The 26,351-nt window shown below is 34.2% G+C and overlaps 5 protein-coding genes across 5 annotated transcripts; 3 read left to right on the top strand and 2 right to left on the bottom strand.

Annotated features, from left to right (window-relative positions):
* Positions 1-468: 468 nt before the first annotated feature.
* Positions 469-1,965, top strand: LOC141668679 (peroxidase N1-like). The gene is made up of 3 exons (XM_074475665.1): positions 469-898; positions 1,115-1,277; positions 1,370-1,965. Exons 1-3 carry the CDS (start codon positions 506-508, stop codon positions 1,786-1,788), a joined length of 975 nt encoding a protein of 324 aa, XP_074331766.1. The 5' UTR covers positions 469-505; the 3' UTR covers positions 1,789-1,965.
* Positions 1,966-13,571: 11,606 nt separating this feature from the next.
* LOC141667293 (cationic peroxidase 2-like) lies at positions 13,572-15,056 on the top strand. Its single transcript, XM_074473719.1, has 3 exons — positions 13,572-13,989; positions 14,205-14,367; positions 14,458-15,056. Exons 1-3 carry the CDS (start codon positions 13,600-13,602, stop codon positions 14,874-14,876), a joined length of 972 nt encoding a protein of 323 aa, XP_074329820.1. The 5' UTR covers positions 13,572-13,599; the 3' UTR covers positions 14,877-15,056.
* Positions 15,057-16,864: 1,808 nt separating this feature from the next.
* Positions 16,865-18,085, top strand: LOC141668113 (cationic peroxidase 2-like). Its single transcript, XM_074474813.1, has 3 exons — positions 16,865-17,254; positions 17,406-17,568; positions 17,667-18,085. The coding sequence occupies exons 1-3, from the start codon at positions 16,865-16,867 to the stop codon at positions 18,083-18,085; spliced, it is 972 nt and encodes a 323-aa protein (XP_074330914.1).
* A 430-nt stretch (positions 18,086-18,515) lies between these two features.
* On the bottom strand, positions 18,516-19,681 carry LOC141666221 (F-box protein CPR1-like). Its single transcript, XM_074472216.1, has 2 exons — positions 19,150-19,681; positions 18,516-19,051 (listed from the first exon to the last, which is right to left on the bottom strand). Exons 1-2 carry the CDS (start codon positions 19,679-19,681, stop codon positions 18,516-18,518), a joined length of 1,068 nt encoding a protein of 355 aa, XP_074328317.1.
* A 3,587-nt stretch (positions 19,682-23,268) lies between these two features.
* On the bottom strand, positions 23,269-25,911 carry LOC141666220 (disease resistance protein RPP13-like). Its single transcript, XM_074472215.1, has one exon. The coding sequence runs from the start codon at positions 25,909-25,911 to the stop codon at positions 23,269-23,271; it is 2,643 nt and encodes an 880-aa protein (XP_074328316.1).
* Positions 25,912-26,351: the final 440 nt, after the last annotated feature.

Here is a 26,351-nt window from a genome sequence, read left to right as displayed (position 1 = left end):
GTGTAATGCAAAAATTTAAGTTAGCCAGCTAGTTTTGAAATCAGCCGGATTTTAGGGGCTTACCGATATTTTATTTTTAATTTTAGATATATACACAGATTTAAATAGGGGTAACGGCGGTGAAATATTTTATTGTATTGTTCTTTAAAATTATTCGACTTGTTGATAAACTGGCCCGGAAACTTAAATATCAAATTTAAAAAATAAACAAATTGCTAAAAAAATCGAGTCCCATGCCATCTTGTGTAATGCAACTGTGTGAACATGAATTCACTTGGTCTTGAATTTTCAATAGTTCGAATCAAACAATATGGGGCAGCCCTAGAGTGGACTCCAACTCACTATGCACAGAACAAACTTTTGAATTCTGTTGCCATACATTGACCCTCGTAGTCTCCACACGTTTATCCATTTTTAGCACTTTCATTTCACTATAAATACATCTTCCACCTTTGCTTTAATACCCACAATCAACCTAACACACACACATTGCAAGCTATCTCAAATGGATTCTTTTCTTAACAAGTTTTCTCTACTAGTACTTATTCTCTTAGTTGCCACACCCTTGGCCTTAGCGCAAACTAAGGTCGGGTTTTATTCTAGGTCTTGCCCGAAAGCGGAATCGATTGTTCAGGCCACCGTTAAGAAACATGTTAAGTCCAATTCTGCTGTTGCTCCCGGATTGCTTAGAATGGTCTTCCATGATTGCTTTGTTCATGGTTGCGATGCCTCGATTCTTATCGATGGCAGCAATGCTGAGAAAACTGCTCCACCAAATCTTCTGTTGAGAGGCTATGATGTCATTGAAGACGCTAAGACACAGCTAGAGGCAGCATGCCCTGGCGTTGTTTCTTGTGCTGATATTCTGGCTCTTGCTGCTCGTGATGCTACCGTCGAAGTAAGATGAATTCAAATTCAAACACATATAGAACATTTATCGAGTAATATTAATATTGCTAAGCAATATAAGATCAAACTTTTATTCAGAAAAAAAAAATTAAGAAAAAATTATAAAACTATACTTTTAATTCATCTTAAAATGCGTGTCGGACGATAATAATTGGGAGGGTCGGAGGGAGTAGTTATTTAACTTTTGCTAATGTGTTTCATGCAGGTCGGTGCATTAACTTATAAAGTGCCAACAGGAAGGAGAGACGGACGAGTGTCATTAGCGTCTGATACATCAAATTTGCCGAGTTTCAGAGATTCGGTAACTGTCCAAAAAAAGAAATTTGCAGATGTTGGTCTGAGTGCTCAAGATCTTGTCACTCTTGTTGGTAAGCAATATTACATGCATGCAATATTCTGATTCTGCAAAAGACCATTATAGTACAGTCTAACTCAAACAATTTAAACATTTATATTGTAGGAGGACACACAATTGGAACAGTTGCTTGCCAATTCGTAAGCTACAGACTCTACAACTTCACCAACTCCGGAGGTGCTGATCCGACCATTGATCCCTCATTCCTTCCTACACTCCAATCTCTCTGTCCTCAAAACGGTGATGGAAACAAACGAATCGCTTTGGACTATGGAAGTGGCAACAATTTCGATCGTTCGTTCTTCAAGAATGTGCGCGATAATCGGGGAATTCTGGAGTCAGATCAAAGCTTATGGCAGGACAGTACAACAAGGAATTTTGCACAGAGGTTTATGGGTATTAGAGGCTTGGCTGGACTGACATTGAACTTGGAGTTTGGAAAATCCATGATTAAAATGACTAATATTGGGGTGAAAACTGGTACGGCCGGTGAAATTCGTAAAGTTTGTTCTAAAATTAATTAAAGTTAAGCTCTTATTTTCTAGTTATAGGATTATTTTGAAAACTTAAGGAGGCAGATGCAAAATAAGCCTGCAGTTGTATATCATTACGTAAAAGATGTTTGATTTACGATGTAAAACTGATAATAGTTTTAATTTGACACACCTGTTCTATTTTCACAATCTTGTTTTTTGATTTCACATATTTTATGTTTAGTAGTTAAATATGGATACTTAAGCTTAATGATCGTTAATTTTATATCAAACCATATAGGAAACCATGCTCTTTAATCTTTTGATGATGTCTCAAAACTCTTCCTAAAACGATTTTCTCATACAACTAAAATGGCAATCAAAGAAAATGAAACTTTTGATAAATTTTTTTGATAAGATTCCAAAGCCCGTCTCAAAGCCTAAACGAAAATTATTCTTTCTTTTACAAAATAATATTTCTTTCTTCACACCACGTATCTGCTTCCTATTTTCAAATCAAACTAGCATAACACACGTCATTTTCTAAATTTTTTTAATACCATTTAAATATATTAATTAAAATTTTGATAATTTTTTTATTAATAAATATTGTATAACGTCTAAAATATATTTAATATTTATGAGTGTGTATGATATTACAGTGTGTATGATATTAAGTATCTGCTTCCTATTTTCAAAGTAAATTTGAGGACATTGTTTATAATTACCCACTTTGAAAATTGAGGTTATATCGAAGATGTTGGAGAAATTTTCAGTACATATCGAAGATGTGATCAATACGAGAAGGGTAAAAAAATGATGGAGCTAAGAATTACTCCCTCGGTCCCTTCCAATTGTTTATATTTCTGGAAAGTATCCGGCACGTATTTTAAGTTGCATAAAAAGTATAGTTATGTAATTTATTTTAATAATTTTTTTTTCTGAATAAAAGTTAAATGTTTTAATTTTTATTCAGAAAAAAAAATTTGTAAAAAAAATTTACAGAATTATACTTCATATGCATCTTAAAATACGTGTCGGACACTCTGTAAAAAATGTAAACAATTACAGCTAGGAATATATAATGGCATGAACACATCAATGGATTGCATGACCTTTCAAACTTGAAAGACCTAACAGTAGTTTTGAGTATCAAGATGTAGATTTTGCATGTTCATGCTCAAACATGCATAATCACCTTACTTTTAATTACTATTTATTTTAGCTCCAATTTATTTTTATTTTATTTTAGAATTTTCTATTACTGTATAAACAATATTAGGATGTAATATATGAAGAAAATATTTATTAAATCAAAAATTTCAAAAAAATCTTTTTTTTCTCGTAAATTCAATGATTATTTCTTATGAATTCAAGAATTCTTAATTTCAGTAATTATTTCTTATGAATTCAGGAATTGTCTTTTGAATTAAATGTGTTTAAAAAATTGCGTAAATAAATTTTTTTACGAGAATTAATGCTTATTTTTTACGAATCCGTGTCGCCTCGTAGTCACACACATGACACGCTCGTAACTCATTTACTTCTCAATTATCAAATAAAGAAACAAATGATTTTTTTTTGTTTAACCAAAAAAGATGAACAAACTTCTACTTCCTTGTCCCAACCATTTCTTTACACTTTCATTTTTTGGATATCCCATCCAATTTTTTATATTTCAAAACTTACTCAAAATAGTTAATGGGTCCCACCACTTTCCCGTTTTTTCTCCATTTCCATACTATTTTTACTCCACTATCTCCCTTTTATATATTAAAAATCAATGGGTCTCACCACTTCACTCACTTTTCTTTCTCTTTTAGCCTCCGTGCCCAAACCAAACGTAAAGAATTGACCGGACGGAGAGAGTAATAAATAAAAGATTGGTCATTGCAGACTGCAGTACCATGTTACTCCATATATCCTGACTACGTCAATATTGACTTATCTTTGCTCGATATATCCTGTCAGAATTGACTTTACCAACCCCATCCCGCTGTCTTTGCTTGCACCTTGCAAATCGCATTTGTCTTCCACTCCGCGGCCAATACAGCTACAAACCGTGCCGCGTCACATGTCGCAACCAAGCATTTAGGGTCTATTTGGCAAATCTTGGGTCAGCTTGTGTACGGGCTTATAAGTTTCTGATAAGCTCGTAAGTACTTATCTCGAACTGTTTGTCGACACAATTTATAATTCAAATTTATGATTTATAAGCTAATAAGTTGAATGTTAGTAACAACATATTTTTTCTCAACTTATTTTGAGTTTTCACTTTTTTATTAATTTTAGTTTTTAAATGTATGTTTTTAAATGTTAAGTTAATTTAAAAGTCATGAATTAAGATAATAATATTTAAAAATTATTTATTTTAGTTCATTTAAGTTAAAAAAAATCTGGCTTATAAGTAAAATTAACCAAACACTTACATAACTTATAAGTATTCATCTACTTATCACTTTTAAGTCACTTATTAATTTTAAGTTATAAGTTACTTATTTTAAGATTTCCCAATCGGATACCTTATAAGCAGCTTATTGGCTTATAAACATATAACAGCTTATTGACGAATGTTTGGCGACCCGACTTATAAGTTGAATATACAATTTATAAGCTGATAAGTTGAATGTTAGTAACGACGTACTTTTTCTTAACTTATTTTTCATTTTTTCATTTTTTTCTCAATTTTTATTTTAAAATATATTTTTAAAATGTTAATCAAATTTGAAATATAAGAATTAAGATAATTATATTTAAAAATTATTTATTTTAGTTCATTTAAATAAAAAAAATCTGACTAATAAATTTAATTATCCAAATACTTGTATAACTTATAAGCATTTACCAATTTGTCACTTATCAGTCACTTATTCGATTTAAATCATAGGACGTGCACTTAAACATATATCAAAGAAAAATCCAAGTTCAAAAGAAATACAAAACATATATTGGAGCCCTGTCTTACCGCGCCTACACTGAGTTTAAAAGTGATTTTTGGTTTTAAATTAAATAGAAAAGGGATTTAAATAAAAATATTAGTTTTAAATAGAAAATAATATAATCTGATTACTTAAAAATGTGTGCTAAAAAGTGAAATAATTTAAAATTCAGTAGAAGCGGTATGTATTACGTAGTAGTATTAATGTTTATTTCATAAACTGTAAAATATGTATAAAAAGTTTAGAAAAAACTAATACTGATAAATTTTGCTAATTTTGCTCCTAATTATTATACAGTCATGTTCCTAATAACATATCGTGAATGCAATTATGTACTCTGTAAAAAATATATGATGGTCATGAAATACTGAATAATATATTAAAGGCGTTCCAGCCGAGCTCGTATAGTGAAAATCCCCGTTATAAATATTTTGAACCGAGTTTCATATTTTGTTTTTTGATATCGTGATAAATTGTTTGTTTCTGTGTTAGCGTTTATAAATTGAACATATAATATAGCTTTATTTTCTGATATTTTGTTTGGTTCAGAAATGGCCCTGTTTGTGTAATATTAGAACTAACGATTTGTTGGTAATATGATGTTATGTACTGTATAAGTAGTTTTGATTTGTTTGGTGTGCATAAACGAGCTGAAAAACACTGATTTGAACTTGTTATGGTTTGCCGAAAAATGGAAATATCACCGGAATCTGAAATTTTTCCATTTTTCCGGCGAGATTTTTTTTTAGTACAAGTAGTTAACATACGACGATATGTTCCGTCTTAAGTTCATAACATACGACAAAATATTTCGTCGTAAATAGATTTATTATTTTATTGAGTATGTGGGTCTCTACTTCTTAACTTGCGACGCAATTTTATCTTGTGACGAAAAAATGAACTTACTACTCGATCAGAAACGACGATTTTTTTCTGTCATAAATGGCTCAATTACGACGATTTCAGTTCAAAAAAACCGTCATAAATGATCATATTTATTGTAGTGTATGTAAATATACATGCATTTTATTCTTATCAACTATCATATGTCAAATATTAACAATAATTTAGAACAGATATTTAACTCAATTGTTAGGTTATAAATTATGTGAGTCAAAATTATAAGTTATATTAATAAAAAAAATACTAACAACTACAGTATAATTTAATTTCCCATTTGTTGAATTACAGTCATCTGGTGATCTCATTGTAAAGAGAAAAGGGAACTTCAAATCTCAGAATACAAGACACCGGATATTCTGAAACCCTAACAAACTCCCTCAAATCGCGCTTCAAGTCAAGATAAACTTATTTTCCATAATTTTTTATTTAGAGTACAAATGTAGAATTATTAATGAATTACAAAACAAATAGAGTTGATTCATGAGCTGTTTTCAAGCTGACCTTCACCTTAAGCATTATTCCACCGAGTTGCTTCACATTAATATTTTAACCAAAAGAGTCCTATACAAATTTGGTATCATTTGACATTTATGTGTTTTTTTTATTTAAAATTTCCTTGTGCTCCAAGCTGAAATTGCTTGAAATAAATTTTGAATAACCCCGAGACCCATCTTTTCAAATTCTACAAATATATATTATTTACTGATTACTAACTAATTAAGCACAGTCCAAATTATATATGTCATTTTTTATAGCGTATATGTTTTTATATTCTAATAAAATCACTATATAAGCATATACGGTAGGTGTTAAGTATATTAGTACTCAGACTAACATCTCAGATCAGGAGGATAACAAGGATGCCTCACAACTTGACATGTGTCAAAGTCAAAGAACAGCTGGAATGGGTCAATGTACAACTGGAATAGAAAAAGAGTGGGAAAGTTTGTTAGATGAAAGAGAGAGTCACTTTCAAATATAAGAACACAGATTGTTTCATAGCGTTAGTTCTTCTTTTTTCTCTGCAACTTCTCTGTAACAATGAGTCTTCAATTCATCTTCTTCTTGAATAATACTTGATAATTTTCTGTTTAGTATTAAGTTTCATTGCTTGTATCATGGCATCAGAGCCTGTGAAATCTTGCTTAAGTGTTTTTCGATCCGTTACAAGCAGAACTTGTTCTTCATCACTGTGAAATCTTCAAGATCTTCGTTACTTGTCATCAATGGTGAAACATACAAGATAAGTTTGATTTAACAGCACTTTTCTCATTAGATACACAACTAATCATCTTGTTATTACTCATTTCGCATTGTTATTACTCATTAACTTTACAAATTTTATACATCAATTCAGTTTTTGTTATCTCTTTGATTAATTGTCAATCATGTGTGCAAATAACTTCAGTGATCAATTCTTGTTACTGATTGTCTAAACAATCATATTCTAGTGAGAAAATCAAATTTATGTGTGTGATGTGCACATCAACTGTTTGATAATTTGTTTTTTTTCATCTGTGTGTATATTGTTCATACATACTAAATCCTATCATGACTACTACTGCGGCTTCATATTCCGCTGCTACCATGGGATCTACATCCAGTTCAACACTCTTAGACGTGAATCATCCTTATTATCTGCATCCTTCAGATAATCCAGGACTCATTCTTACTACAGTCATCTTAGATGAGCAAAAATATAGTCAATGGAAGCGATCTATGGAAATTGCCTTGGCGTCAAAGCTGAAAATTGGATTTGTTGATGGTTCACATGCTCAGCCTGCTGCTAACTCTCCGTTGTATGCTCATTGGCTAAGGTGTAATAATATGGTGACTTCTTGGATACTTAACTCTGTTTCTGTCACTATCATAAATAACACTGTGTACATGAGATCTGCAAAGGCTATTTGAGATGATTTACAGGTGCGTTATGCACAAACTAATGTTCCAAAACTATTCAGTCTTAGAAAGGAGATTTCTCATCTTACTCAAGGCACATTGTCTATTGCTGCATATTTTACTAAGTTCAAAACTATACATGATGAACTTGAGTGCATAGCTGCTAATCCAAGGTGTACCTGTGCAATCTGTACTTGTAATATCAACACAAAGCTGGAATCTCATGATCAGACAATATAGCTGACACAATTCTTAATGGGTCTAAATGATCACTTCACAAGTAACAGAGGGCAAATCCTTCTTATGCAGCCTTTCCCTTCTTTAAGTCAATGTTATGCAATGTTACTACAGGATGAAAATCAGAGAGAGGTTAGTGGTCAACAACAGCTGAATTCTGAAAATATGGCAATGCCAGTAAAACACGCAGCTGGTTTTAACAGGAATTACAAGAAAAGTACTAATTCTTCCCCTGTGTATTGTGATTACTGTCACATGATTGGGCACGTCAAAGACAAGTGTTATTGTCTACATGGTTATCCAACATGGCATAAAATGTTTGGCAAGCCCAAGCCAAAGCCAAAGCCAAAGTTTCTATCTGCTAGGAATGTTACTGCACAGGTGCAGAATACACCAACTTTGGATCAATCTGGCTCAAAAAGATATGGTTCAGACAATACTTCAGATGCTATTCAGTAATCTGATAATCAGTGTAAACAAATCATTCAGATGTTGCAACAAACTATGAAATCAACATCTCTGACATCAGATGCTGCATCTACCTCTTCTGTGAACAGTGCAAAATTTGCAGGTACTGCTCTGCACTTTGCTAGTCCTGTTGCCTTACAGTCTACTGACTCTGTTAATTGGATCATAGATACAGGAGCTACAGACCATGTAACTCCACATTTTCATTTATTAAGTAATCCTGTGTCTTGACAGTCACTGTTACATCTTCCCAATGGTAACACTGCTACTGTTACACATATTGGTACTGTGGTACTTACTCCTCAGATCATATTACATAATGTGCTCTGCGTACCTAGTTTTCAGTACAACTTATTGTCTTTTTCAAAATTCTTAAAATCAACATTCATGATTGTGGTATTTAATGACCATGTGTGTTCTCTTCAGGACCCTTCATTGATGAATTCATCAGATGGTCTGTACATTCTCAACACTTCCTCTTTTCATTCAGCTTTTTCTACTGTTCTGCTTGTTTCTTCTTCATCAGATGCAGATCTTTGGCATGCCAGGACTGGTCATGTACCTGTTTTAGTTTTGCAACTGTTTCCTTTTTCTTGTAAGGCTAAACTATCACATGAATGTGATGTCTGTCATTTGTCAAAACAAGTTAGGAATCCATTTCCTCCTAGTGTCTCTTGTAGTTCTCATCTGTTTGACTTAGTTCATATGGACTTATGGGGTCCTTATAGAACTAAAACTCATGGAAATTGTACCTATTTCTTGACTCTTGTGGATGATAAGTCCAGAGCAACCTGGTTATTCTTGTTAAGTGATAAATCTTCTGTACATTTACACTTGACTGATTTTATTGCTTACATTCAGAATCATTTTAATGTCACTATCAAAACCTTAAGGTCGGATAATGGCACCGAGTTTGTGAATCAATCTGTAAATTCCTTGCTTAGATCAAATGGTATAGTACATCAAACATCATGTCCTTATTCTCCTCAGCAAAATGGTATAGTAGAAAGAAGACATAGACACTTGTTAAATGTAGCAAGAGCGCTCAGATTTCAAGCCAAACTTCCAATTAGTCTGTGGGGTGATTGTGTTCTTACTGCCTGTTATTTGATTAACAGAACACCAACTCCCTTACTCAATGGTGTATCTCCCTATGAAATCTTATTCAATACACCACCTGATTATTCTTTTTTAAGAGTCTTTGGATGACTATGTTATGCTACTATTGTTCCTCATAATAGTGATAAATTTGGACCTAAAAGTATTAAAGGAGTTTTCTTAGGATATCCTTATGCTAAGAAAGGATATAAGATTTTGAATTTAGACACAAAACAAGTATTTGTGTCTAGAGATGTCAAATTTGTTGAGACCTCATTTCCTTTTGATACTGTTACTGCTACAGAACCTGCAACTTTACCTACACTATTTCCATCAGTTTCTCAGTATCCCTATGATAGTGATCCTATCACTCTACCACCTGAACATCCTTCTCCTCCTGATTCTAATGAACCATCTGTAGAACACTCACCTCATATTTCTACAGATTCTACTGTGGAGTTTTCTGCAACTCGGAATTCTGTTCCCTCTCACTCACAGATTTTTGTCAGACCTCAGAGACACAGGCATCTCCCTTCAAACTATAGTGACTATACTGGTATTCCATCACACTTAGTTTCTAATTTCTCTCATACAGAACACATCCTTCAGCCAGATCTGAACTCTCTTCTGTGTCTTACTCAAACTTCAAACTTCCTTATACACAATTTCTTGCAAACATCACTAAAATTCCTGAACCTACACACTATAAGCAAGCAGTTCAGTCCCCTGAGTGGTGCACTACCATGAATATTGAAATTGCGGCTTTGGAGGCCAATCAAACCTGGAAAATTGTATCTTTACCTCCCTCTAAAAAGGTTGTTGGTTGTAAATGGCTATATAAAGTCAAGTACCACCCTGATGGTCAAGTGGATAGATATAAAGTTAGACTAGTAGCAAAGGGTTTCACAAAAACAGAGGGCTTGGATTTCTTTGATACATTTGCACCTGTTGCAAAGATGACTACTTCCAGAGTCTTACTAGCCTTAGCTGCCATGAATAATTGAAAACTAACTCAACTTGATGTAACTAATACTTTTTTGCATGGTTCTCTTCATGAGGAGGTCTATATGGACATACCTCCTGGTCATAAAATTCCTGACTCAATTCAAGCTCAATTTTCTGGTCAAAGATTAGTATGCAAATTAATAAAATCACTGTATGGTCTAAGATAGGCACCGAGAGAGTGGTATACAACTTTGTCAGAAGCATTACTGCAGTTTGGTTTTACACAAACATTTAGTGATTCTGGCTTGTTTGTGTTTAAGAAAGAATCTCAGATTGTGGTCATGCTAGTTTATGTTGATGATATGGTACTCACTGGTAATGCACCTGAGCTCATGGATCAGGTAATTGTGTTTCTGGCCAGTCAATTTAAGATCAAAGATCTTGGTGCTCTTAAGTATTTTCTAGGAATAGAAATTGCAAGATCTAGTGCTGGAATTTATCTGAATCGGAGAAAATACTCTTTGGATATTGTTAAAGATGTTGGTTATTTGGATGCAAAACCAATAAAAGTACTAATGGATCAAAATCATGGTCTTACTGCTGAATCTGAGTCTGTTGTATTAACTGATGTTTCCGCATATAGAAGATTGATTGGTAGACTAATCTATTTGACTATAACTAGGCCTGACTTATCATACTCTGTTCTTATATTAGCCCAGTTTATGAATAAACCTCAGGAAGTACATTGGTTGGCTGCCTTAAAGTTGGTAAAATACATCAAACACACTTGTGGGCAAGGCATTCTTTTCTCGAGTACTGCTTCTTTTGATTTAAGAGTCTTTGCTGATGCAGACTGGGGTAGTTGTCAACAGACAAGACAGTCAATTACTGGTTTTTGTGCCCTCCTTGGTAATTCATTGATCTCCTGGAAGTGTAAAAGACAACCCACTATATCCAGATCTTCAGCAGAAACTGAATACAGAGCTATGGCAGATGCTTGTTGTGAGATATCATGGCTTACTGCTTTGTGTAAAGAATTACACATACCATCTCTTGTACATGTCTCTCTATACTGTGACAATAAATCTGCTTTACATATTGCTTCCAACTCTGTGTTTCATGAAAGGACAAAGCATATTGAAATCGATTGCCACCTGGTTCGACAAAAATTGCAGCAAGGTTTAATTGTTACTCATCATATTTCAACTAATGAACAACCTGCAGATTTGTTTACTAAGGCATTACCTAGCTATCAACTTACTAATCTTCTCTCCAAGTTAGGAGTTTGCAATCTTTTTCAAACTACTAACTTGAGGGGGGGTGTTAAGTATATTAGTACTCAGACTGACACCTCAGATCAGGAGGACAACAAGGATGCCTCACAATTTGACATGTGTCAAAGTCAAAGAATAGCTGGAATGGTCAATGTACAGCTGGAATAGAAAAAGAGCGGAAAAGTTTGTTAGATGAAAGAGAGAGTCACTTTCAGATATAAGAACACACAAATTGTATCATAGCGTTAGTTCTTCTTTTTTCTCTACAACTTCTCTGTAACAACGAGTCTTCAATTCATCTTCTTCTTCTTGAATAATACTTTATAATTTTCTCTTTAGTATTAAGTTTCATTGCTTGTATCAGTAGGTCATTTTGCATGTTACACCGGAAATTGTATAAAATGCATGCATTATATATATGTTTTTAACGATTAATGTCGAACGTGAGAGAATATGCAGGATATGATAATCAGAAGATTTATTTTATATTTTGAACATGATATTTGCTTTCTAATAACATAATTGATGAGCTTCACATGCATGATTAATTCAATTATGTACTTTTTTAAACCCTATAAGAAGTTAGGGCTTTTTAGTTTAGCTAAATTTGACCACCACTAAATTCAACTTAAATCAGACAAATTTAAAAGATATTGGTAAATTTTTTTTGAATTTACCGCAGTCAAATTTATGTGTATTTTTTAATCGAATTTTTATTAATTGAACTTACTTACTATCGGTTAAAAAGTGGAGGGAATTTCCCGTTAAAAAATTATTTCTTAGTAAAATTTAAAATTTGCTTTTGACCTAAAAACTGCTCCTTTGAAAAAAAAACTGATTTTCAGTTTATGCGTGAAGCGGTTGCTGATTTTATCATCAAATTTTATCTAAGTTGATGTTAAATTTAGTGGTTAGTACTAATCTAGTATTTTTGTTTTAAATTTAAATAAATGAGCTTTTGAATTTACCATTTTCCTTATAAATTGTATTGGGCTATTATATACTCAAAGGTTAATATATTTTCCCGTCCATCAAATATATTATCAATACTATTATATTAAACACGAAATATTAAAAATTTGGTTATTGATCCTTGGTCACGTTTATTTTGGTAACTCCAAATCGGTAATTATATTTAACATAAAACACTCTTCTTAATAAACTAATATCGCAATATAATTATGTAAATACATCTATGTATACCATCTACCTATCTATCTATACTTATCTATAATATTATATTAAATACGAAATATTAAAAATTTGGTTGTTGGTCTTTTTTTTATTGTAGGTAACCCGCAGCCGTTATCCTTCGGGTGCGCACTGGGTAAAACGGGCTTACGCAATAACCTGCAAACCACGTGAACCAAGGTAAACCGCATTTAAGGGACATGCTCTGACTCAGGAGGCATAATCATAAATTCTCCTCCCGTGGGATTCGAACCTGTGACCAAGAGGATAGTTATCCTCTATTTAACAAACTGAGCCAACCCTTGCGGGCTGGTTGTTAGTCTTTAGTCACTTAATCTAGAGTCTTCAGATCAAATTGATAAGAACCGTTAGATAAAATTTTAAAAATTTTATTCAAGTAATATAAGATCGAATTATACAAGTAATATATTATTAAAATTATAATTTCTAATATATAATAATTAAAACGACTATGAATTGTACGAGTTATATACTAGTAACTAATTATTATTAAAAATAATATCTATTTTTGACTTATAAATCGACCGGTGATGTCATTATCAAGCCCCCACATAACGTCTATCATTTCAAACCCCAACCATAATTAATTATAAACTGTGTGAACATACGTGGGTGTATATGATTGAACTGTTCAAAAGAGAGCATACGATCAAATTATTTGGGTCAGCCGACTCAGCCCTAGCCAAATGAGCTCCACCAGCTCACCGCCAGACGAACTTTTCAAATTTCTTCCCATGCAACCTTAATTGACAATATTGTAGTACTTGTATTCTCCACGCGTTCTACTCTTTTATACTACTTATTATCATCACTATAAATGCACAATCCTCCTTGCCAATAATCCTCACAATCAACTCATAACAACACATTAAAACTTACAAGCTCAAATGGATTCTTATCTTAACAAAGTCTCTCTGCTGGTGCTTCTTTTACTTGTAGCACCCTTGGCATTGGCACAGACTAGGGTCGGCTTTTATTCGACTTCTTGTCCTAAAGCCGAATCAATTGTTACAGCGACAGTTAATAAACATGTTAAGGCCAACACTGCTGTGGCTCCTGGATTGCTAAGAATGATCTTCCATGATTGCTTTGTTCATGGTTGCGATGCTTCGATTCTTATCGATGGCAGCAATGCTGAGAAAACAGCTCCACCAAATCTTCTGTTGAGAGGATATGAAGTCATTGATGATGCTAAAACACAACTAGAGGCAGCATGCCCTGGTGTAGTGTCTTGTGCTGATATTCTTGCTCTTGCTGGTCGTGACTCTACAGTTGCGGTAAGTTAATGTGCTATTCACAGTTACAAAAAACACTTATTTGTAAGGCGTATAAGCCTAATTGTTAAAAAAAGGGCTATTTACAGTAATTTCCCGCTTAAAATATGATGCGTGTATTAATGACACAAACTAACATTTTAGAAAAGAATTAAGTATTGCTTCCGAATTAATTACAATATTACGTAACTAATCATCATTTTGCTTGTTACGTGCAGGTCGGTGGATTGACATACCGTGTGCCAACAGGCCGGAGAGACGGAAGAGTTTCATTAGCTTCCGATACAGCTAATTTGCCGAGTTTCACAGATTCAGTAACTGTGCAAAAGAAAAAATTTGCAGATGTAGGCCTTAGCGCTCAAGATCTTGTCACCCTTGTTGGTAAGCAATTATATTACATAATATATTTCGAACCTGTCAAATGAATTTGTGTAATAAAATTTCTAAAACATTTGTAAATATGTATTATAGGAGGACACACAATTGGAACAGTCGCATGCCAATTCGTAAGCTACAGACTCTACAACTTCACGAACTCTGGCGGTGCTGATCCTACCATTGATCCTGCATTTCTCCCAACACTCCAATCTCTATGTCCCCAGAACGGAGATGGTAATAAACGTATTGCATTAGATTACGGAAGCGGTGACAAATTCGATCATTCTTTCTTCAAAAATGTGCAAAATAACCGCGGAATTCTGGAATCTGATCAAAGCCTGTGGCAGGACAGTACAACCAAGAACTTTGTGCAGAGGTTTATAGGGATTAGAGGGTTGGCTGGATTGACGTTAAACGTTGAGTTTGGGAAAGCCATGATTAGAATGACTAATGTTGGAGTGAAAACCGGAACTGATGGTGAAATTCGTAAAGTTTGTTCAGCAGTTAATTAGATTAAAGATCTGTTGTAGTTTTAAGGGTTACTACTTGAAAATTTCTTAGGTTGATGGAATGTAAGCCTGCGATTAATCTAGTCTTTGTCAAACAAACATCAAATTAATTTTTACATTTTACTAACATATAAAGGTGAATCACAAGTTGTTAGACTTCTATATGTAATGATGTTATCATAATTTATTAATGAATATAAGATACTTGCTACTAATTAGTACTAGCTATGTATGATAACAAGTTTTTAGCATCTAATTACTTTGATATCAGACAATTCACTAGCATGATCACGCAATGCTTCTTAACTGCTCTACTCTCTTTTTCGTCATGATCATGCGATTCTCACCTTCTAACCTACATTACAGCCTCAGACTCACCTGAAAACTTTCCTAACTCTCCTACATCACAATCACTAATATCGCGACAAACACCAAGTAGTTTTAGATTGCTTTGAGATAAAATTTTATTGTTTGATTGGTTGTCATGTCAACTCAAATCTTAGCATGTACACGAAGTAGTTGACAATTTTACCTCCCTGTTATTACGGATTCAATTAGCACGCAGATTTTTGTAGAAGTCAGCGTACAATTTTATTAAATATATCAAATTTGGTCCAAATTTTGTTGTGATACAGGTGAGTTGATAATTTGAAATATTTTTTTTGGTAGAATTTATTAGCGATTCTTCAAATTTATGTAAATTATAGGGTTCAAGTTGCACAAATATTGATTTTTTTTTTTAATTATGAAATATTAAAATTTAATAACTCTTATATTTAATGCTAATTGATCACTTTTTAATAAAATTTTGAGTGTCAAATGTTGGTCTTAACTTTCAAATATAGTGCTACACTTTTACATATTTTACAATTTAGAAAGTATTTAAAAGTACCAATTTATGATAAAAGTTTCTTATCCAATGACTTTTATATTATCAATTATGATTTTAATAACTTTAAAGTAGCTGTTTGAAATATGTCATGTTATATTTGTAATACATACTAAATTTAAAGAATAATATCGAATTTATAAATATTTTTTGACATAAAATGTTAACATATATTAAAGTTAGCATATTCTATTATTCATTTTTAGAGAAAAAAATAATTTTGTTAAAATTTTAGTAACTATATGTTAATAATTTAGCTAGTTCAATCTTCCTGCCTCTACATGCATTTCATTTTATTGCTAATCCGTAGGCTAATCTGTCGGCTAACAACTATTATCGTTATCTTAAAACGCTAATCATACCTTTTGTAGATGACAAAACTTTAATTATACTTGCAGATCAATTAAACTCCTGCTTATTTCTTTTCAATAAAACCCAATTTTTTTTTTTGGGTATTTGTGTGTCTCTCCTCTTGGAGTGTGTATCTGTCTCTCCTTTTGGAGTGTTTGTTATATTTTTGTTTAGTCATGCTTGGGTTAATCTGGCTACTTTGAAAATGATTTATGTGGTTTTGTGGGAGATCTGTTTTCCATGCATTAAATTTGGGCTGGTTCCGATTATTACAAGAGCTTACTTTTCACAACTAAAATGTGTTCATCTTTTGAGATCTTTCACTCTCGGCTTGTCTATAGCTGGTTTTTGACATGTAGATATCTTGGGTGCTTCTGAATATTGGGCTACAGGTGGTGCGTATGTGAAGGTCATTTGTGATATTACTAGTTCCAGAATTGATGCATGTATGATCGATCAGGAAGCCATTTTAATCTTTTTTCATTTAAAGAATCGTGAGATTCATTATGTTAAACAGTCTGAAAACATAAGCGACTATTTGCTTAGCTCGTTTATTTGTTTAATCCTGACTGTGTTTTTTTCGATGGGAGTTTTGTTCCTATTGAAATTAAGTTGTAATTTTGGTTGATGCAATTTATAAAAAATTATAAAAAGCATTTTGTCAAAAAAAAAAACTCCTGCTTATCAATATATAATCACATCTTCCTTTGCTTTCATTCCCACAAACTGCATTAACACAACACAAGCTCAAATGGAATCTTGCCTTCATAAACTGTCTCTTTTATTGCTTCTTTTAGTTGCTATGCCTTGTGCATTAGCACAGACTGAGGTCGGCTTTTATTCCACCTCTTGCCCAAAAGCCGAATCCATTGTTCAAGACACTGTTAAAAAACATGTTCTAAACAATTCTGCAATTGCTCCGGGATTGCTTAGAATGGTGTTCCACGATTGTTTTGTCCATGGCTGTGATGCCTCGATTCTTATCGATGGACCGAATGCTGAGAAAACAGCTGGACCAAATCTTCTGTTGAGAGGATACGAAGTCATTGATGATGCTAAAACACAACTAGAGGCTGCATGCCCTGGAGTTGTGTCTTGTGCTGATATTCTTGCTCTTGCTGCTCGTGATTCTACAATTGAGGTAAAACGATATCGTCCTATTTACAGATTCCATCTGAAATATCTGTGCAAATGCATATTTACTTGTTGCATGTATACACAAAATCATTCTGCTACTAATAGTCGTAATATAAGCATTTGCTGCAAAATCACTCAACCTAATTTACATACAGGTCGGTGGATTGACCTATAGTGTTCCAACCGGAAGGAGGGATGGACGAGTGTCATTAGCATCTGATACTGCAAATTTGCCAAGTTTCGTAGATTCAGTCACTGTCCAAAAGAAAAAATTTGCAGACGTAGGTCTCAGCGCTAAAGATCTTGTCACTCTTGTCAGTGAGCTACACTACATTTAATATTTTGACCTTTCAATCTCGTATAATTGTTTGCATTCATGAACTACTCTGATTCTAAGACTTGACTATGAATTGCAGGAGGACACACTGTTGGAACAGTTGCGTGCCAATTCATAAGTTACAGATTATACAACTTCAGAAGCTCTGGGGGGCCAGATCCTACCATTGATCCCGCATTTCTTCCTATACTTCAATCACTTTGTCCACAAAACGGTGATGGCAATAAACGCATCGCATTAGACTATGGTAGCGGTGACAAGTTTGATCACTCTATCTTCAAAAATGTAGAAAGTAATCGAGGAATTCTAGAATCGGATCAAAGCTTGTGGCAGGACAGTACAACAAAGAATTTGGTGCAGAGATATATTGGTGTTGGTGGTTTTGATGGATTGAAGTTAAACATTGAGTTCGGAAAAGCCATGATTAGAATGACTAACATTGGAGTGAAAACTGGGACTGATGGAGAAATTCGTAAAGTTTGTTCAGCAATTAATTGATATTATACTTGATTTTTTTCAAATTTAAGCTTTTGCTTCCATCTTTTCAAATATAATAATTATAAACTTGAACTGCTATAGCAGAATCAGGCACAGTAGCCGTTAATACTACTCACACTTTCGCTTTTCTTTGACAAGATTCAAACTCTCGATATCATGTAAAGGGGGCAAGAGATTTCATTGGACCAAGAGGTCATTGCTAGAACGAGCAAGAGATCTCAAAAGAAATCAAAAGAGCAGAGCTGCATGTTCAAAACTTACATTGTAATGCAAAGCAACTAAACTTAATAAATAAACTACTAATGGAAGACAAAGTGGCCTGTTCAAACCTTACATGTCATTGGATGGAAAATAACAAGTTCAACTTTATAACTAAACCAGAGAGCTGAGCTGCAACATCGGACCTTACATTCATTTGATGCTTTCATAGCTAAAATACTGAAACATTTTCCAACATGAAGCTCTTGAGGCTAATAAAACTCGGGACATAAACTGACGCATGAAAGGTCGTCAAAAGATATCCTTTAAAACAGTCATCTATTTTCCAGATATTAGTTTTCCAGACTTTAGTTCCAGGATGATATGTGAATAGAAAGGTTGCACTACACATGATCAAGATACTCCCATCTTTCAAGACTTTTAGGGGATAAAACGTACGACAACGAAGACCAAGATTTACATCTTGAATGATGATATCTTTACTCCAACTTTCCTTCACTCCATAATCCTTCATCACCCAAATAACAAGTTCAGAGTCTGTCCTATTATCACAGATACACAAGCACCCTCCAAGCACTCCCAAGGTCCTATAATCAACATACCCACCAACTTGTGGCGCAGAAGCAGTTAGTCGACATGATTCTTTCTCCAAGTCAAAAGTACACACCATATCGTTAGGTCTGTCCTTCTGAACACAAGCTAGCCAGTGAAGGTTGCCGTTGGCATATATACCATCCTGTTGACAGACTAAAAAGGGAAAGTTCCTAAACTTCTCCATGTCCCTGTTCCGAGACTATAAACCTCCAACTTTGACTTACCCAAGATTTCAGTTGAAAGAAACTTACCTTCATAAAAGTGTACTACCTTGTACTCATTGCTGGCTTCAACATATCCAAAGCCATAACTCGCAAGGCCATAACCAGACAAGTCATAAGCATCATAATTGTAAATAATAGGAATTGATTTTTCAATGTTCTTGTTATATGGTAGGAGTATATACTCTCGTGTAACTAGATTGCATATACGAGCCGCACCAGCGTCAATCTTATCCCTTAAAATAATTAACCCATTCACTGAACCACTCAAGACCGAGCCAAATGGTACTTGAAATCTCATTAGAGGGTCTTGGTGAATATCATGCTGGTCAGATTTTTCATTTAGTTCGCCAATCTTAAGGATGTTTCTTTCTTGAACTATAACCCCTGCAGGTAACCTTGACAGATGCAGATCAACAAAGTAAGGTTCTGAGAGCACACTACGCCATCTTTTGCACACACATTTGCAGTGGACTGCTGTCTTGATGGGCAATCTTGATAGAGCATTAGCCTCTATCTCTAGAGGTAAATCCATAGTGGGTCTGCCTTCACCTTCCTTCATTTCACTGATTAAAAAGCATGTTATCCGGTGAACTTATTTTTGGTTAGTATCATAATCAGATCACTAACAAGCAAAAATGCACCAAACTAATCATCGAGAGAGAACTGTATACTTTGTAAACTTTTTTTAACGATTCTTATTGCCTAGGACTGCTATATACTCCAACACATAGGTTTAGTTTTTCCCTTTTTTTGCTTAGCAACTTAATAAATAATTTTAATTTTTCGTTTGAACTTTAGCCATGCTACATTCTGGAATATTATGCCATTTCTTGCTACTTGCTCTAAAATTAGAAAAGGGCAAAAGCAAGTGAAGTTTCAAAGCATCAGCCTCTACCTAGGTACTTAGGTGCCGTTGCACAACAGCATGCAATGACATTCGAAAAATTAACATAATGCTGATAAGTTCATCTACCATGTTATTTATATAGCCTGGGCCTATGTTCTGTTCAACATAAGTTTGGTCATTGCGATTCATATTTTTACCGGAACTGAACCAATATAAACCTAACCCGGCTCTTTCAAACCGAAACCGATAGTTCAGTTGAGGTTGGTTGGGACACCAAAGAGTGCTCTCCCCATTATCTATATCCATATGAAAACTTTATATTGCATAATAACATGAAGATATGAGTACCAAAAAATTAAAATTGAAATTAAATTATCTTGTAATTGCCCAACAAGTTTATCAACAGAAATGAGAATTCACATTTTTATATTATCATTCGTCAAAGCACCATTGGATAACTCAAGTGGTTAAGAGTTTATCCTCTGTCATGACCTCATGACCTGGATTCAATCCTCGCATCCTCGCTCACCCCGAAAATTTACGAGAATAAATACTCATTTGTAAGGCTTTAAGTCATATTGTCAAAAAAAAGATACTATCACTCGTCACTGTAACTATCATGAAAGGAACTTAATATTATTAAGTTTAGTAACATAATGCTAATAAATTCATTTACCATGTTATCTATTTAGCATGGGCCTAACGCTTCTCTGTTCAACATAATTTTGGTCATTAAGCTTTATTTGTTCAAGTTGCAATTTTTTTTGTGCTTAATATATTCATTTTTTTTTTATTAAGCTTTATTTATTTTTTTATTTGTATTCAGAACTGAACCGATTTGACCAAACTCAAATTTTCAAACCGAACAGATGGTTCAGTTTCCCTTGTGATTTTTTATATTTAAAACCAAAAACAACTCTTCCGAGCCAAACGAGTCTATGTTCTCCACTAATATCTATACACATATCAATTCTTTAAATTGTGAAAAAAAACATGAATACAGTACTAGCAAAAAATTAAAACTGAAACAAAACCCTAATAAATAATTAAATATTCACGATTAGCAGAATTGAACCGATTTAAACCAAACCCAAGTTTTTAAACCGAAACCGATGGTTCAGTTTCGCTTGTGATTTTTTATTTATAAACCAAAAACAACTCGTTCCGAGCCAAACCAGTACATGCTCTCCCCTAATATCTACACCCATATCAATTCTTTAAGTTGCGAAAAAAAAAGAATACAGGAGTACCAAAAAATTAAAACCGAAACAAAACCCTAACAAATATTCACGATTAGCACTTATAAAAAGCGAGAATAAACAAAACAAAGAGCATAATAAAAAAACAACATATAAAAAAGCGCAAAAGAAGATGTAAATAGTAGAGTATAGAAGTATATATATATTTCAGATCTAGGTTTGTCTTTGAGAGTGAAGAAGAGTTTACTATGAACGTTCAATAATTACGGTGGGTCGCGTAAAATTAGTTAAGTAGCATAAGAGATGCCCACTAGGGTTAAAAAAATAATGGGTCGGGTCGTACGGGAAATGGATCGGGTCGAGGTGAGCGAGCTTCACCCATATCAATATTTTAGAATTATGAAAGGGCTGGAGTCAAAATTTAGCCGAATTTAAATGTAGTTTACTTTGATTCACGTGCTTTGTACGCTATAACGTGAACGCGTAAGGTTTATTTATTGTGTATTTAAAGGGTAGCGGCCGCGGGTTATTTACGATAAAAAATATTGTATTTAAAGGAATCGGTCAAAAAATGAAAATTAATTAAAATATAAATTTATAAAAAAATTAAAAAAATATTTAATATTTTAATAATAATATAATGACACTATTATATGCTGCTAAATCCTGGTACGTACAAATCATTTTCAATTGAATCACCCTCATATCTCTCGCATCTTTGCCCTATCGATTGTCGGCTGCTAAATTATATTAGGAGATTACGATTTATACACATTAGTAATTTTCTAACTAATAAATAATGAGCAGTAATTAATTAAAATAAATCACTTAAATATCGAATATGAACTTATGGTATAATTATAAGTAGTGCAGCTTAAAGTAGAGATGCACGAAAAGTTAATCGGGTCGGGCTTTAAAAAGTCCGGTTTTTTTGAAAACGAATCGGAACGGTTTTTTTTTTAAATCGGGTCAGGCAGGGTCGGGCTACCTAATAAATATAAGGTACGTTTTAAATACCGAAGAAAAATAATATCTTGATATATTAGACAGAGTAGTTTAGACACCGAAATAAATAATTATTTTTTAATATAAGATATAAATAATCATATATACCTTAATTGCTCTATTATTGTAATGTAATATTTAAAAATCACAAAAAACATTATATATTTTCAAATTTTATAAAAAAATTTGATTTTTTAATCGGGCTTTTATCCGGGCCGAACCGGACTTTTATCCAGGATTTTTTAGATCTGCACTTTTATTCGGGCTTTGTTAAATTCGGGCTTTATCCGGATTTTTCGGGTTTCGGACCAAGTCGGATTTTCGAGAAAAAAAAAAGATCCATTTAAAGCCCGCGGGCCGGGCCGGGCTCTTCCGGATCAAGTTTTTCGGGTTTTTTTTCTGGATCGGATCGGATTTCGGGTTTCGGATTTTTTAAAAAATTCTAGCTTAAAGTGTTTTGATCGGATAATAAAAAAAATTGAATTTTAGTACAAGTTACATACTTTTATTCAGGAAAAAAGAATTTCAAAAATAATATTTTTACTATAGAGTCAAAACACTTTGAGATGGGTGTAAAAAAGTGAAATGTGGACTATAAAAAATAGAGAGAGTATTTATCTAATATATTTTTATTACACAATTTTTCTTAAATTGATGAAGTAGAAATCTTTGTATTGGCAACCACCGTAATATTAATAGTAACATGATTTGGCAAGGTTAGGCACCCAGAAGCAACAAAGATTGAAAAGCCTGCAATCTTGAAGATGTTTGTACAAGATGTTGATCGAGTGCATCTATTTTCCTAGAACTCACGAGTCCTTGGAGCAACAAACCTCAAGAAATGTGGCTTTAATTAAAAACTGAAGCGTGTAGAACTTGGCTCAAGTTCGTTTATTAATCACTTATAGATCGCACATATTTCAAGTTCATGTTCAACCTGATTAATAGAGTTGAACGGAACAAACGTTCCCCAACTCATAACACAGTTATTAAACAGTCAAGGAAAAAGCAACAATCTGAATCCGAATACTTAACTGAAGTTGATGCAACAATTACACTTTGTTTTGGACAGAAACAACCAAAACTATCTCAGTTTCATGTAAACTTCAAATATGGAAATGTAACAGATATTGAAGGAACCTCCTTTAACCGTTCAGGAATCGTCTTCAATTTTTCACAACCATCTACTTGAAAAGCCTTCAGGGAAGGCATTGCTCCATCGTCAACCTGCCATTCTTCAAGATTGGGAAAATCGTCTATTTTTAAAATTTGAAGACAGGGAAACACATCATCACCGCATACCATCACTCCCCCCTGGTACACCTTATTCAAATGAAGGAAGGCAAGACCTAAGAGGTGGCTTCCCAGAGTAGGCATCGGATCCTCTGTGAACTTGCTACCGCGTAGTGTTAAAGTTGTGACAGAATCTGGCAAAAACCTCAGCTCTGATGGATCTTCTATCATGCCCTTCAAGGTGACACTTGTGAGATGTCTGCAACCGGATAGAGGCCCGATTGTTGGAATAATTGAAGAGGCAAGAAAATCGAGGGCCAAAGTTCGGAGACTCTTTAAATAAGCCATGGAGTCTAGACTATATGGGATATTTGGTGATGCATCATTTGCGGTTATAGACAGTGTGCGAAGGTTGAAAAAACTGGCAGTATCAATCTGGATCCAATCCTCGTATGATATCACTTCAAGAGTCTGGAGCTCTCTTTGGTGGCTACCAAATTTCAAATTCGTTGTAGCATGGGAAAATTTAAGATGCCTCAGCTTTCTCAGCTCACCAATTTCGCTAGGAAAGTTGTAATGTGAATTCTCTGAACCAAACAATGTTTGTAGCCTCTTCAGCTTGTTTATGGTTGAAGGAACTATCAAAGGTTTGTTATTTGTATTGCCCGTTAAGCCTAAGAATTTCAGGAGAACCATATCCCCGATTTCTTTTGCCATCTCGTCTGACTCTACACCCGTCAAATCTAGCACGCTTAGATATTTAAACCTGGTGTACATCAAATTCATATCTTCTGACTCCATAAATCTAGTTTCATTAATCACTGCCAATGAACGCAACCTTAAACCATCATTATTAGACCCAAATAATTTTAAGTACTCACCAATTCCGTTGTAGATGGCATGTCGGTGTTGCTCTTCCAATAAGCGGATGGGACTTAAAACTTGCTTGCTAGGGTCGAAAATTCCCAAAATCTTGTTCTCCCTAGCCTTTTCTATAGCAAGATCACGAACAAGATTATGGACATGGCAAACTGAAACCTGTCCTCCCATTGGTACTATCTGAATCATACTGTGATGAATAAGCTCATTCAAACAATAATCCGCTACATCCTCCATGAGTACTCCATCTCCCTCGTCAGCTTCTGATATGAATTCTTCTGCAATCCACAACATCTTTATCTTGTAAACAGAAAAAGTATAATCTTCGGGGAACCTAGCGAGGTATGCAAAACATTGCCTTAACTGGAAAGGCAGGTTTCCGTAACCCAAGCTTAGTATATCTACAATCTCCACTGAATTTGTCTTTAACGTTCTCCAGAGATGGTCTTTCACAGCTAACCATTCTTTATAACTCTCCTTATGTAATAACAGGCCACTAAGTACCACTATTGCAAGTGGTAAGCCACTACATTTATCTACCATTTCCCTTCCTAAGTTCTCCAGATTTGGCGTGGGTTTTACTCTCCTACAAAACAATTCCCAGCTCTCATCCTCCGTCATAAGTCGCAGTTCGTGCACGAGACAGGTCTCATCTACACCCTCAGCAACTCCTTTAATTCTTGTTGTTGCAATAACTCTACTTGCGTTCTTATTGTCTGGAAAAGCACTTTTAATCTTTTCCCAGACCCCTAAATCCCATAAATCATCAATCACAACCAGATAGCTGCAATCAACATGTAGTAGTAACTCGCGTATGTGCAGCACCAATTCTTCCTCATCCAAATTCAACACATCCTCTACATGACTGAGTTCTTCTGTCTTGAAAGACCTATATATCCTCACTAAAATATCTTTAACTTGATAATCCAGGGAGACAGAAACCCATGCACGCCTCTTAAAATGACTCAACTGGCTGGATTGATACAATTTTCTTGCAAGTGTAGTCTTGCCCAATCCCCCCATTCCGTGAATGGAAATGTATCCAAGGGAGGGATCCGGTCCATCGAGCACGGCCAACAAGGTGTTAAAATCATCCTGAAAACCAACTACATCCGCCTGGCTTTCCAAGGAAATTGATCGTAGTAATGTTTTATTTCTCTGTTTTTTAACAACATCCCTCTGTTCTTGACGTTTGTAAAAGACAGATACCATTTCATCAATACGATATTCACTTCGCCTGTTCTTTATCTCAACGACTCTTCTCTTGAGTGACTCGATTTCCATGGTGCTATCAATATAAAGTTTGGCTTCTTTCTTGCTGAAGCAGGGACAGCAGTGCATAAAATCAAGAACACCCTGGTCCCTCGCTGCATGTTCTTCTAGGTACGCCTTAAACCTTTCAAGAACTAGTACCGCATCATTCGCTACATTTCTGACTTCTTTTGTCCACGAAAGGAGAACCTCTGAATCGTGTACAACTTCTGCCGCTCTTACGGAAATTTGGAGGTAGCCCAGTTCATCTTTGAGCCATCTTATGCCATCTTTCTCACTTAACATAATGTTAAATTCTTGCACAAGAAATTCATTGAGTTTTTCGATTGCGAAAGAAACAACTGCATCAACCATGGTATTGCTTGTGAAGTATGGAGTAGAGAAAGACAGTGAGGCTGCAGGGGACCTCAAGGCAGGGGGATTAAAAGGAAAGTTGAGTGAAAAAAAAGGAAGAGAAGAGGAGAGAAGAGAGAATATACGAGAGTGGTAAAAGTTAAAGGCTTTGAGATTTAAATTTCTTGTTAGGCTGGATGTATACACAAGTGTCCAAACTCGAAATAACCAAACGATTATTCCTGTTTATTTGGTTATAAAAAATTGTTACAAAATAATGTGTCATGCTGATGTGATAGTATGAAATGATTTTATTGGTGTTTTGATGTAAATGCAGGGGTCCATTTTTATATAGCCTATAAAACCCTTACACGTAACATTTTGTAACTTTTTTGGGAAGTAATTTAGTATCCCGGTATTTTCCCTGATAATACACTATTCCATGTGGAATAAATAAAGTT

The sequence above is a fragment of the Apium graveolens genome, chromosome 6, assembly GCF_009905375.1.
Source record: "Apium graveolens cultivar Ventura chromosome 6, ASM990537v1, whole genome shotgun sequence".
NCBI classification, from domain to species: domain Eukaryota; kingdom Viridiplantae; phylum Streptophyta; class Magnoliopsida; order Apiales; family Apiaceae; genus Apium; species Apium graveolens.
This window is presented reverse-complemented; position numbering and strand designations above follow the sequence as displayed.